A 14771-nucleotide genomic window follows, 5' to 3' on the forward strand; every position below is an offset into this window, starting at 1 on the left:
TGTCTGCAAAAAGTGTCACTTGCCAGGTTGGAATACTGCTATCTGACAACTACTTGTCGCTAGCAAATGTTGTTTACTCCATAAGCTCTTGCTTTTCACCAACTTTCATCACAATGTAAGATGGTGAGATTTTTCGCTGCGATGATTTGGAATGCAATGACCCAACACTCAAATTCACAGAAGAAAATTGTACCTGTTCTTTACATATTCGATCGATTCCGAAAAACAGCTTATCGCCATTTCATACAGTTTTGTTCTATGGCGACCAACGTTGTAACCAGAAGTATTAGTAAATTTTAGCACTAACGGTTTTAATAGAGTAACATACGTGGAAATGCCATACTTTCTTGAGACGTTCAATCAACTCCAAAATAGTGGTTTTTACTATTCCCATCTGTACTTATATTTGTACACATTAAAAAAATCGTGACCCAAAAGCTGAATTTCTGACTTTTTCTTGACCTCCATGACCTTTTCTGATTTCGAGACTTTTTCGGGACAAATAGACACCCTGTTCAAGATATCTCTGAGAGTTTTTCATTTCGCTCTGATAGCAGTCGACACACGGACGGCGGACACAGTCGTTCTATAACACTTCGTCACTTATACATAGCATAGTTTGGAAGTCTAATAATACTTAAGAATAAATCCATATCAAGTGGTCCAGGAAAGGAATAAAGGGTCATTCCACGTCATTTCAGACTGGATATGTCTCATTTCACACCCATCTGTGGCAGAATAAAATGAAATATCATGTGCTTATGTAGTTGATGCTGAATCCAAAACTGAAAACGGGTTGAAAATCGGCCCATTTGTTTTGGACTTACTGACCTTTGAAATTGAAGCTTGTAACGTGAGAAATAGTAATCGCAAGAGCTAAAGGCACATCGAAAAGAGAATGTACAGGTATCTCACTTGGCATAGATAAAGTTCAAGGGGGCCATCAGAAGTAACTGTTGAAAAAATACATTTCTTTTAAGATAGACGTATAAATACGGCTTACGGATTTGTAGCATAAAAACTAGAGCAAAACCACCACTCAACCTGTGCTAAGTAGCCACTAATAAGCACGAATGCTATCTAACCGAGTCAGAGCAGGGTTAAGGTGGTAGGTCCGTACGGTAACGTGGAGGTACGTCCGAAGGGAGCAGGCGCGTCAGGGATGGCGTGTCTGCGCGCAAGTGAGGGTAGTAGAAAGAAGTGAGTTTTATCAATGATACGAGTTTCAATAGCACTTGCCCCATGGGTTCATAGTAGTAACGCTCCACTTGTAAATATAAACTACAGGATCTGTAGTGTTCAGAAATATGCTGGCGGTGGAAAAAAGCATCTAATAGAACCATCTTTCACGTGCATTTACTTATTTTATCTGTCGTAAAGTATTTGTAATGTTTTAAGGTGCTGGTTTACTTCCGGCGCAGCACATTTTCGAAGATTTACAAATAGAATTCAATACCTCGCATGAAAGGACATATTTATAAAGAACAAGTTTCTGCAAGCGATAGAATTAAATACAAAGTAATACACCTGCATTTTATGTTTACAAGTGTAGGGTTACTAGTGTAAAATGCTTACAAGTGCTTTACTATAGATAAAATAAGTGAGTGCAAATGAAAGATGACTGCATTGAAGACTATTTTCCACTGGCGGTGTATTTCTGCATAGTGTACGGAAGTTGTATACATTTACAAGTGGAACGCTACTAGTATGAAAATACAAGTGCTACTGAAACACGCATCAATGCCAAAACTCACTCGTTTTTCATTACCCTCGCTTATGTGTATACCCATATTCACTCACGTGCATGCTCCCTTCGGACGCACCTCCTCACTAACGCTCTGCCTCTCAGCTTAGCCCTTCCCTGGGAAAGGCTCTAGAACACAGGTCCCCCCAAATAGTTTAATAGCTAGGTTGATTCTTTTCTGTACCCAAGTTAAGTATTTAATTCACATAGTATCGCCGAGCGAGCGTCAGCGAGTGAAGGCGGCTTAGAGCCCCGTTGTTTCCTGTCTTTATTCCAGCTAAGTGGGAAGGGGGGACCTGTGTTCTAGAACCTTGCCCCTGCTCTGACTCAGATATCATTCATGCTTTATATTTGCAACCTAACACAGGTTGTTTTGTGTTCCTTTCATTATACTTTTTATGCATACATCCGGACGCCGTATTTATACGCAAATTTTTAAAGATTTTTCAATAATTACTTATAATAGCCCTCTTGACTTTTAACTATGCCAAGTGAGATATTTTCATGACCCTCAGCACAAATCATTAAGTAAACAGTAAGAAGAAAATTAATGAAAGTACTGTTTAGCAGAAGGGGTCCAGTTACTTTTTCTAAAAAATGTTACAATTTCCATAGTTTCTGTTCATATCAAGTTAGGATAGGTTAGTTTAGGTTATGTCAGGTTAGTTTTATTTAGGTTAGATTGTTATTGTAGGAATCCAGCATAATTTACGAAAAAATAGTAGAACTTATTTCTATTAATATTAGGGTAGTTTATGTTGCTTCAGGTTAGTTTAAGTAAGTTTAGGTTAATTTAGGTTAGGCTATAGGCCTATTAGGTCTAAGTACTTGCATCTTCCATTTCGTCTGTAAATTTTATATTTTTTACGTATTTCTGGGCCCCTTCTGGTAAACATTTTACCAGTTATAATTTTTGAACTAAGGTAATAGTATACATGAGAACCCCCTGATCTGCGTTTCTTCTGTGTTCTATTACCACTTCTACATGAAATACCATAAATTTTCTACGTAGTGCAATAGTAAGAAGTATCCATGTGCACAAGACATGCGATATGCGTTAAATTCCTCCCCCCCCCCACACACACACACACACACATAGTCATAGATAAAGTACAAGGGTACTACACATGCAGATATAAAGTACAGGTACGTTCCTTTTTATTTTCGTATCAGTCGATAAGTAAATAAAAGTCGCTTTGTACCCCCTTTGTAAGTTCGTACATACTCAATGAATAATCCCGAAAAGTGTGAGCGTCCCGCTCCTTCGGGAACTGAAGCAGCTTCATGTATACAATATCCATGATTTGTTCCTTATAAACAGGGTTAGCAAAAACCATGGTTTTTATTGAAAAAAAAAAAAAAGGTTTTTTTTGTTTAAACCAGGTTTATTTGGTTTAAATAATTTGCTCTAAATATTCATATCATATATGGACAGAAATAAGTTTGTTTCGCCTTGATGTTATTATGCAACAGCCGGGTTATGCTGGAAGGGGTCAGATAAGCTTAAAGCGGAATAAAACCTGCTTCTCGAGTTACATCCGAGAGAAATTGTCCTCCATTTGAATTCGGAACCATGACTAATTGGCCAAAAATGCGATTGCTCTAAATATTCATATCATATATGGACAGAAATAAGTTTGTTTCGCCTTGATGTTATTATGCAACAACCGGGTTATGCTGGAAGGGGTCACATAAGCTTAAAGCGGAATTAAACGTGCTTCTCGAGTTACATCCGAGAGAAATTGTCCTCCATTTGAATTCGGAACCAGGACTAATTGGCCAAAAATGCGATACGTCTGCCGACTCACTCACGAAGGAATCCTGATAAAAATACGTTGTACTGATCTTTGCATGCTTCTTAATATAACTGTTAAGAGTTATTTCAGGACAAAACGATAAACAGTTGCACAAGTGAAACCATTATACAGAATTACATATGGACAATTACAAAGTACTAAGGAGTACAGAAGAACTAATTTTGTTCAAGTTAGTTAACAACGACTTTTATTGGTCCAATTTAAAGAAATTAAAGAATTTATTGGTCCAACGACTTAATTTGCATTTAAGTAAGAAAAGTGAATAAAGATAAGAATTATTTGAGTCCACTTAGGCTCAGACTCATTTATACATAAATAGATACCAAAGATACTTCTCATTTCACTAAATGCCTCTCGTGGGATCTGTATGACCCCCCCCCACACACACACACACAAAAAGTGCGGCATTTCGATGTATTTTATCAATAGTAAATATTGAAACGAAACAATATTTAGAATTTTTCATTGATTGCAATTACATAACAATAACTACAAAAAGATTACAAAACAAACATTTATAAACTTATATATAAAAAAAAGTTGCTTTTGTAGTATAATCTTTTTCAGTAATGAATGGGGAATTTAGGTCTGAATATAATACGAATAGTATACGGGAGTGAAATGTGATATCCCACAAATGTGTGTTCATCAAGATTTTACAAACACACTTTTACGAACATTTTTCGTTTTTTGGCTTAAACCAGTTGTTTTTTTTTTAAAAAAAAAAACATCTGGTTTAAACCACCTTGGTTTAAACCAGCCAACCCTGCTTATAAATATGTCTTTTCATGCACAGTATTAAATTTTACCTGTAAATCTTCCAAAATATGGTGAACCAAAACTACACCTACACCGAAATAGTATAGTTGCACTCATTGTGGTGGCGTCCGGAATATTCTACTGAACCCTCAACCATTGAGAAACGAAATATTCAGACAGACAGATCGAAAAAGTTGATTTTTTACTTGGTACCCGTACTGGTGACGATTTCTCTATACGTTATGTCAGCGAATAGGCATAAAATGCAAACCACAGCTGTTTATAAATAATTTACATTTGAAATCGGGAAATGAGCTGGCCGAATTTGTATCAGTTTATGTCTCGGGTTGACAATCATAGTACTATGTAGTTCTCGAAATTTCAGTCACTTACCACTGAAAATACCACTTATATTTATGTATTTAATTAAATGCAAAGTTCCCACTAAATATTCCTTTCACTTGAAAATTCTTATCGGAACAAAATTAACACATAACAATTTTCTTCACTTAAAATCAACAAGAAGTAAAATCGATCATTTTACGGCAACCGCCAATACCAATGTTACTAACCCGATCATTCAAAAATTCACCATTTTCGCTAACAAATTCCTCCAGGGAAAATTGCGTTTTTAATGTTACCAGTGAACGCTACGCAAAATATGCGCTTTAGTTGTATGATATTTTAATTTGACACTACACGCTTTGCATTGCATAATATTTGGCAACTTTAGTAAGGTCTCTTTTTCACTATAAGGTAGTAGGCAAATCAAATTCCAAATTTAGGAAACGAGAATATGCGAAAACCATCTGAAAGTTTTAAATGACTGCACTTATAGTCCAGTCAATATATAGATTACCCCCCCCCCAAAAAAAAATCATAACAAGCTGAAATTTTGTATACACGACTCCAAAAGTGCATTACCACCTGCATTTCTCGTTTTCCTCCAATAACAGGCAACCCAAAAAGCTAGGCGGTTGGGTTGGTTCCGAATTCGAAAGGCGTTGGACCAAACCTCAATTTTGTAAAAATTATATCAGTGTGGCAAACTGCAAATAAGAGAATAAAACAAATTGTTAAAAATAACAATTTTATTATCGTGACGCAGTTGGATGAGATCAAAAGTTACAAAATGATCTTCCTTAAGCAGTTCAAACGAGATGAATGGCAAGAAATAGATATCAGAGGAAAACAAATGTAGGGAAAGTGTCCGGTATAATGTAAAAAGCAAAACACAACAATTACGTTGAGTAAAATGATTAGACAATTTATTAGAGATAAATACTTCCAAATATCTACAAAGGAAACTTTAGAAGAACAAAGTTTGCTCTAGAACAGTGGTGTCCAATTACAATGGGCCTAAGGGCCATAACCATCTTTACTAGTAAGGTGGAGGGCCGCACATAATAATAATAATAATAATAATAATAATAATAATTTTAAAATAATAATAATAATAATAATGATTATTATTATTATTATTATTATTATTATTATTATTATTATTATTATTACACTACAAAATAAAAACCTAAAAAATGTATTTCAAATATTACATACCTATTCAATGTGACAAATGAGGATGACTAGCAGCGTTTACAAGGGCTCGGATATCTACATCTATTTCTGTTGTTGCAAGTCGAAGATGTAAAAGAGAAGAATCTCCAAGGCAGCTTCTGAAGCGATTCTTCACAATTTTCATGGTGGAAAATGCACTTTCACACAAATAAGTACTACCAAACATTGACACTATTTTCTGACCAAACTCACAAAAGTTAGGGAAACGTTCGTTAGAAAGTAGCCTGAAAAAATCTACTCCTTTCTCTGTCCTTGTCTGAAAGAATGGGTCAGCCTGAAGGTCACACAGTTCGAGCTGTAAGTTTGGAGGTTGTTCTTCGATGTCCGTTGTCAATGGATTTGTAAATAATGCTATGTCGTTTTTCAGTTTGTCAAAATCTGAGAATCTTGCATTAAATTCATTCATGATACTTTCGATGTCTCCACAGAACTCAGAAAAATCAAATGCTTCTTTTTCAAAATCTAAAGTCAGACGATTGCAACTTGGAAAGTGTGCTAAATTATTTTTCCCTAAAGCAGAATGGAAAAGCATCAGTTTGTTCCGGAATCCATTGATATGCCCCATTAGATCAGAAACTAATTGACCTTTTCCCTGTAGTTTTTTGTTCAGTTCATTTAGATGCCCTGTAATATCTGTCAGAAATGCCAAATGTCGAAGAAAGTCAGCACTTCGAAGCTCCTCTTCTAGGCATGTGGTGTCTGATGGAACGAACTGGTTAAGAAAATCAGGGATTTCGTTCCTCAATTCAAAAAAATCTTTTAAGACAATTTCCTGCACTTAACCACCTAACGTGATTGTAAAGAAGTAGATCTCCATATTCTGATTCCACGTCCTCTAAAAATTGACGAAATTGGCGATGTAAAAGAGCTCTATTACCACCCCTTATTATGTTGATAGTTTTGACAATCTTTTTGAGGACTTGGTCTTGCTTTAATGATTTGCCACAAAGAGCTTCTTGATGAATAACACAATGAAATGCAGGGCAATTTATACCATTTTCTCTTAAAAGGCCTACTAGTCCAGACTTCTCCCCTACCATCGCTGGTGCACCATCTGTTACAATTGATGAACATTTTTCAAAACCACCAAATTTTTCTACAGAATTTTTAACTGCTTCATAAATGTCCCTTCCCTTTGCGGTACCGCGAAGAGGACACACGTTTAACAACTCCTCTTTACTCGAAAAATCTTCCTGTATTGTTCGTATAAAAATCAGAAGCTGACTTACATCTGTGTGATCGGTACTTTCATCAAGGCACAAGGAGAAGAAACGGCACTTCTCGATTTCGTTTGAAATGTTTTTTTCCACTTGGTCACCCATTTCTAATACTCTTCTCTGTACAGTCTGATGAGAAAGCGGCACAGATTCGAAGTGATTCGCTAATTTTGTGTCACCAAAAGCCTTTGCCATTTCTACCGCGCATCTCTTCATTATAATTCCGTCACTGAAAGGCTTTTTGGCTTTAGCAAGCTCCAGAGAAACTGCATATGAAGCATGCAACGCACAGGTTTGAATTGTATTTACTTTACTAAACATACCTGTTTGATGCCTCAATTTTTTCTTCAAATCTTCGATCAACACTTTTCGAGCCTCACCTTCGTGTTTATTGAATTTATTTTCATGCATAGTTGAATAATGTCTCTTCACATTGTATTCTTTAGGCACAGACACAACCTGCATGCATATTAAACATTGCAACTTTCCCATGTGATTTGTTATGAAATAGTCATTTTCCCAACGCTCCTGATAAACTCGATTTTCATTTTCTATTTTACGTTTTCTTCCACTCATTTCTCCAATGCAACAAAATCAAAACAAAACAACTTGCACAATGAACACTTCACTTCAACAGTCAATCAATCTGTGAAATGACGAGTGCTAGAAACCCGAAGACTACTTTAAAAAAGAAAGAATTAAAATAAAGAATAAAAACGGATACAGTTCCAAAACTTCAAACGTTATAAGACAGACTGCAGTATTGTTGTCACTACAAGCATCGTAAATTGAGCTCTGACCTTTCCTTAACTGAAAACATGACAAGAGGGGGTAGGAAAGTTTTGCTTGACGTTCAACAATGCCATTTTCGTTTCACTCTAAAATCAGTTTGTGTGTATGTGTTTATGACAGGAAATGGTATATTCCTTGCGCGCTATGGTTCCTAGGCAGAGTTAGAGGAAGAAAGGGTCTGCTTTAGGAAGATAGACCAGAGGTATTGGTTTGGTTTGGTTTATTGAAGTAATCGTCCCTTCAGCAACGATGTCTTGCTTGTAGTTGCATTACTGACTCCAGTGTTGCCATGGATGCCTGTGTCTTTTTGTTGTATAGAATCTCTAAATGGATGCCTTATTTCGAAAGAGTGCAAACATTAAAAGCATGAATAAATATAAATGAAAATATTATCAGTAATAACGATTGTAAATCGTGAGAGTTATGCGGGCCGCATAAAATGGTTTGGCGGGCCGCATGCGGCCCGCGGGCCGCCATTTGGACAGCTCTGCTCTAAAATAACAAATTAAAATATCGGAAAGGAAATACAGTTTTAACTTCTTAAAGTCACATATATATCTTTTCAATTTGAAGAGAACAAAACTTCGATAAACACATACTAAACCCACACACAACCTTCATTGTTATAATTGTAAACTGTAAGCTACAGCGTCTACATAGGAAATCAAATCCAATTGACCCGACTCTAATCTACTTTGCAAGGACTTGATTCTCTGCTGAATACGCTTATATTTTAGTTTCTGTTCTCTTGGTTTCTTCCCAACTTCTAGAAGCATCATTGATCTTTCAGTTTCGTTCTGCTCTTGCTGTAAAAGCTGGACAAGGTTAAACATATTCGGATGTTCCTTTGTCAGCCTTTTATTAAACTTCGAATGCCAGTTTATTGCTTCCAACTCCTTCGAACTCCGTCGAACTCCACTATATTGGTTGTCCTTTCTTCTCCGTTGTCATTATGGTTCCATAGTTCACTAGAAAACATTTAAGAGATAGTATCGAAAAACACTAAGCAAACAAATTATAACGTTTACGAATAGATAATTGTCTGAAATGTCTGTTGAAGTTTCAACGAAAAGCGCATCAAGTTTCCGGCCAAAATGTATGAAATTCAGCGTATAGTAAACAGACTGAAGGTTTTAACACAGGGTACAAAATCGCAACAGTCAAAGTGGGAGGAGACAGAAGTACAAAAAAAATCTCTTCACACTGAAATGTATTGACATAGGGAGCTCAGATATTTGAATATCCATAATTATTACAGTTACACAGCTAACCATTACTCCAGCCTTTAATAACATATGAAATGTACGTAAATGACATATTTCAACCACGTTTCAACCAAATAATCGTGAAAATCGTCTCGATTCTGCACTTCTGGTGCATATTCTTGTATATGTAAGTACATATCACCAATTTTATCAATGGGTACAAATGGTAAAGCACTAGCTCGTCGTATCCACCTTCTAACTTGCATATCTTGACGGTACAATTTTATCAATAGGTACCGTCAAGATTTGCAAGTTAGAAGGTGGATACGACAAGCTAGTGCTTTACAACTTGTACCCATTGATAAAATTGGTGATATGTACTTACATATACAAGAATATTAATTCTTGTATATGTACAATTTTAACTATAAGTAGAATTAGTTACAATACAATTTTAACTATAAGTAGAATACGCATTTAATTAGAAGATTTCAATATAATCAGAGGCGGAAAAACTGTACGCTGTTAATATTCGTGAAAGTATAGGGAGACCTTATTAATAGTCAATATGAATAATAGAAGCAGAAACACTTGTTTCAGTTCAATGTGAATACTATTGTTCAAGACACTGACACATGTGAAACTAAGAAAACCGGTTCATTATTTGTCCGACTTATATTTGTAGATAGGACCAAGTTATTGATATTGTTAGAAAATATAGCTGATACATTGTAAAGACTCATTTTCAAGCTTACCAATAATAATGATTAAATTTAGACATCCCTTTTTTCTTATAAATAGTCACTAATTTAGTTCAATGTAGAATGCTTACGCTGGAACCCTACATTAGATAAATGCTTACCCAATGAGAGTCTACGTATATGAAACCTTATTGTATATGTAACAGAAAGTATCTAATTAAAAGTAAATCTGTATTAGTTGAGTCCGCTACATATGTATTTACCTTGGGTTCTTAAGTAACTAAGTTTGAATTACAGATACTTTATATATGTAAAACACATGATCGTTGAAACTGCATGAACGCCTATTATTAGTACAACTATTGCTACTCCCACTACTGCTACTATTACTACCACTAGTACTACTACTATTAGTACTACTGCTATCGCTACTACTACTATCGACTACTAGTATTACCACTGTCACCGCCACTAGTGCCACTAGTACACTAGTATTCTACCAGTACTATCATTGCTACTACTACTACTACTCCCTACTACTAGTACTACTACTATTGCTACTCCCATTACTACTATTACTGCCACTAATACTACCGACTACTAGTACTGCCATCACTACTGCTACTAATACTCTATCACCACTTCCACCATCACTAGTGCTATTAGTATTCTACCACTGCTACTACTACTGCTACTACTACCCCTACTACTACTACTACTAGTATTACTCTTACTACTACTACTACAACCTTTACTACTATTACAGACTAGTAGTATTACCACTGTTAGCCACTAATGCTATTAGTATTGGTACCAATACTGCTACTATTACTACTTCCACCGCTACTACTACTACCAACTACTAGTATTACCAATGTCATCGCCACTAGTGCTACTAATACTCTATTAGTACTACCATTGCTACTACTATTACTAGTAATACGACTGCTAGTACTATCACTACTACTACTACTATTACTACTACTACTATTGGTTGCATGTGAACTATCGAGTATTGGCTACTGCTTGTTGCTTGCAGTTATTTCTCTTGTTCTGCTTGTAATTTAACCTTCTTTCTTCTATTACCATGTAAACTTTTGCATGTATGCCTCTCTTTTTCTTTCTTTGCCTGTATCCCGTTTTTTTCTAATCAAAGTTTCTTTTCTTTGTGTTTTTCTCTAACTATTTTTACCTATTTGCTCTATGCGGAATGCTACTAGATTTCTATTTCACCTTTTGTACTATCTGCACTCATTTATTTATATCTATTTTACTCTTTCCTTGATGGGCTTTTAAATTGTCTCTTTCTTTCCTTGGTTTATCTCTATTGAATATTTCTCTTTTTCTCATGTATGTCTATCTCTTTCTATAGAATAATATGATGAAGTAGATAAAAACTAAGTAAAGTTCCTTTACCAAGCCATCTCTTACAGATTAGTATCTTCTCTTGCTTGAGTTTGACGACTTTTTATGTAACCTGTCTTAACCTAAGCTATTCCAATTTATTGTGTTACCCTAATTTTTGATGACCTTCCAATTAAATTTTACATAAGTTACGTCCTGATCCGCTCTTTCTTTGGTATCTTTCCAACTATGCTTTAGCTAACATATTCTTGCTTCTGTTTGATTAACCCACCCACCTTTACTTGTTATGTAATACATCTGCCCATCATTGACTCCATGGTATGAATCGCTAAATATTTTCTTTTTGTTTGTTGTACTACATGATTTCTTCTTTTACTTTGCTGCCGCTACTTTTATTCCTGCTGTTATTGTACTTTCTAATGTGAACTAAATTTAATTTATTGTATTTGTGCTTTGCCTCAGTCGTCAACTGCCAATGACTTACAATACTTAATAAAGACCAATACGGTCATGATCTGAATAATTTGTTTTGAATTATTTTAAACTTTAAGATCTTGTCTGCAGCTAAGTTTTAACTAACTAACTTTATGGTCTATGGAACCCGGAGGTTCACAGAAGCTCTCCAATGACTTCTATCCTTGCATCAATTTTTACATTGTATGCCAATCTCTGGGAGATCCATCTTAATATTTTCCTTCCAGCTGCGCCTAGGACTTCCTAATGGTTGTTTTCCGACTGGTCTTCCAGTCAAGAGTTTGAAAGCGTTCTTCCATTTTAGCTACATGATTTGCCCGCCTAATCCTCCTAGACTTGACGATCCTAACAATGTTGGGTAAACCATATACATTATGTAGTTCCTCGTTATGAAGTTTCCGCCATTTTCCATTTCCGTTCCTCTTAGGACTGAATATTCGTTTTAGGATCTTGTTTTCAAATACTTTTTTAGTGTATGTTCTTCCCTCAGAGTAAGTGACAGTGTTTTGCAGCCATACAAAACAACAACTAAGCTTTAAATGTTTCCTAAACTCTAAACTTAAGCTCATGTCCTGCTTTTACTTGCTAACTAATTAGTTCACTACTTCTTAATGCTAAACCACTATGATGCTTTTAACTAATGCATACTCAAGTTTATGTTCCTATCCTGAACTAAGCTTAAGCTATTTGAAAAGTTTTCTGCATCCCTGTTTGCTATTATATGTCTGTTACCAATTCTATTATTAGATGTCTCTTAGAATTTCCAATTGTGCTCCTCTTTGTAGATGATTTTAAGAGTGATGTACGGGTTCCTTATTGTGCTAACATTATATATTTCTTAAAATGGTTGCTTGCTATTCTATTGTGTTTAGTATACTGGTTGCTTGGTTTTTCTGCTATTTGGTACTAGCACTACTAGTAGAATTTCTTAACCTGCTTGAGTACTATTCTATTGTGTTTAGTATTTTTTCTTGCTTGGCTTCTACTGCTATTTACTATTATTAGCACTACTACTTGTATTCTATTATATCTTCTTTAACCTAACCCAAACTATTTGACATTAGCTATCATATGTCTTTTATCTTTCTGTATATAGCAGAAGCTTTCTGTTTGTGTATAATCCAAATTTGTTATGTTTTGTCATTTGTCTTTATGCATGTTTTCTTCTTCTTATGCCTGCCATTGTTTTTTCTTTGTATTGTTTTTTGTACTCTGTTTTCGTAGACGTTTCTTTATAAATGTATCCTTTAGGTTTCTCGTAACTTATCAAAACTCCATTGACATCACCTGTATACCTTTTCTTGCCACCTCTTCCTAGTGTCTTAGTACTGATATTTGAAAATTTAATTCTAACAGAACCAACTGATTTATACATATTTCAGAAATATATATATCTTTAGATACACTCAATATCATGTTCTTCTATATTATATTAGGCATACCATATAGTATACTAACATATAAGATAGATATAGATATAGATATATCGGTATTGTAAATATAGATATATAGTTATAGATAGATATAGATATAGATATAGTTATAGATATCGATAGATAGATATAGTTATAGATATAGATATATATATATAGTTATATATAGTTATAGATAGATAGTTGTAAATAGATATAGATATAGTTATAGATAGAAATAGATATAGATATAGTTATAGATATAGTTATAGGTAGAAATAGAAATAGATATAGATATAGATATAGTTATAGATATAGATATATCTCTAATGTAAATATAGATATATAGTTAGGTATAAGGTTGTATACTACAACATAAGCTCTAACACATGTTATGTTATATTTTAGGTTACCCTTTTGTGACAATACCATTATTACTGGTGTAGTACTAAAAGTATTGAGAAGTAAAAACCAAAAATACCAGAGGAGCAAGATATTTTCTGCTACCAAAGGTATTTTTTATTCCTTTGTACTTAAATAGAGCAATTATGTTGCTGCAAGAATATTATTGAAAATAATACGAAATAGTAAAATAAGTTGTTCCGACTAATTTATTAGGAGAGTATAAATAATTGACATGCTCACACGAAGTGTTCGACTAATTTATTAGGAGCTTTTTAATATTTCGGAACGTAATTCCTCTGAGCTTCTTATGGAGGCGATCCATTATTAAAATTACGACTTTCTATAAGAAATTTTTTGTAAGTTCACAGCGTAGCTGCTCTTACGAGTCTGCTTTGGCATACGAACCAATAAAAAATAAGAAATTTTTCTAAGTTCACACTGTAAGTGTTTTAGGAGTATGCTTTAGCATACGATCCAATAAAAAAAAGTTTTCACAGAAAATGATCGGTCAAAGTTAAGAAAAGAAAATTAAAAGACCAAGTAGAAATAGTCAAACATAAAAAAGGAACATTGAAAGAACAAATAGAAATAGTCAAACATATAAAAAAAGGAACATTGAAAGACCAAGTAGAAAATAGTCAAATATATAATAAAGGTTAGCTTAAGTTATGTTGAGTTAGTTTGATTAAACATTCTAATATTCACAGTATAGTTGTTCCGACTAATTTATTAGGAGTTTTTTAATATTTCGGAATGTAATTCCTCTGAGCTTCTTATGGAAGCGATCCATTATTAAAATTACGACTTTCTAAAAGATATTTTTTGTAAGTTTACAGCGTAGCTGCTCTTACAAGTATGCTCTGGCATACGAACCAACAAAAAATAAGAAGCGAAATAATAAAAAAGATACGAACCAATTAAAAAATAAGAAGTGAATCATAAAAATGATTAGGAAAGTAAATTAGAAGTGTTACTTAGTAATGTTTCATTCTTTCAGGCCAACTAATTGGAGACAACTAATTGGAGTAGAAGTTGCAACGAAATTCAGAATTCCAAAGTATCGCACTTCACAAAAGTAAAGTATCATTGACAACACTTAATATTTTGTGCTAAAGAATTTTTTTGTAAGTTCACAGCGTAGCTGCTCTTAGCTTGTGTACCAAGCAATCGGTAAAAGATAAGAAAGGAGAATATAAAAATAAGAAGCGATCAAATTAAAGTTAACAAGGAGTTTGCTCAGCAAACGATTTATTTACAAGTTCACGGCGTAGCTGCTCTGAGCTTCTGTAGCATGCAGATTAC

The 14771-nt window shown here is 34.4% G+C and overlaps 2 protein-coding genes across 6 annotated transcripts in view; both read right to left on the reverse strand.

Moving 5' to 3' along the window:
- The window catches only part of LOC145678438 (uncharacterized), a 50995-nt gene extending 46099 nt beyond the window's left edge, over positions 1 to 4896 (reverse strand). For 3 of the 5 annotated variants that reach the window (XM_081748560.1, XM_081748562.1, XM_081748561.1), the window contains exon 1: positions 4714 to 4896. The gene's annotated coding sequence lies outside the window, so the exon portion shown is untranslated. The other 2 variants (XM_081748558.1, XM_081748559.1) reach the window with 2 other exon arrangements.
- Positions 4897 to 6644: 1748 nt separating this feature from the next.
- Positions 6645 to 7691, reverse strand: LOC145679388 (general transcription factor II-I repeat domain-containing protein 2-like). The gene has a single exon (XM_081749971.1). The coding sequence runs from the start codon at positions 7689 to 7691 to the stop codon at positions 6645 to 6647; it is 1047 nt and encodes a 348-aa protein (XP_081606097.1).
- Positions 7692 to 14771: the final 7080 nt, after the last annotated feature.

This window comes from Thermobia domestica, chromosome 2 (assembly GCF_964235325.1).
Source record: "Thermobia domestica chromosome 2, izTheDome1.hap1.1, whole genome shotgun sequence".
NCBI classification, from domain to species: Eukaryota; Metazoa; Arthropoda; class Insecta; order Zygentoma; family Lepismatidae; genus Thermobia; species Thermobia domestica.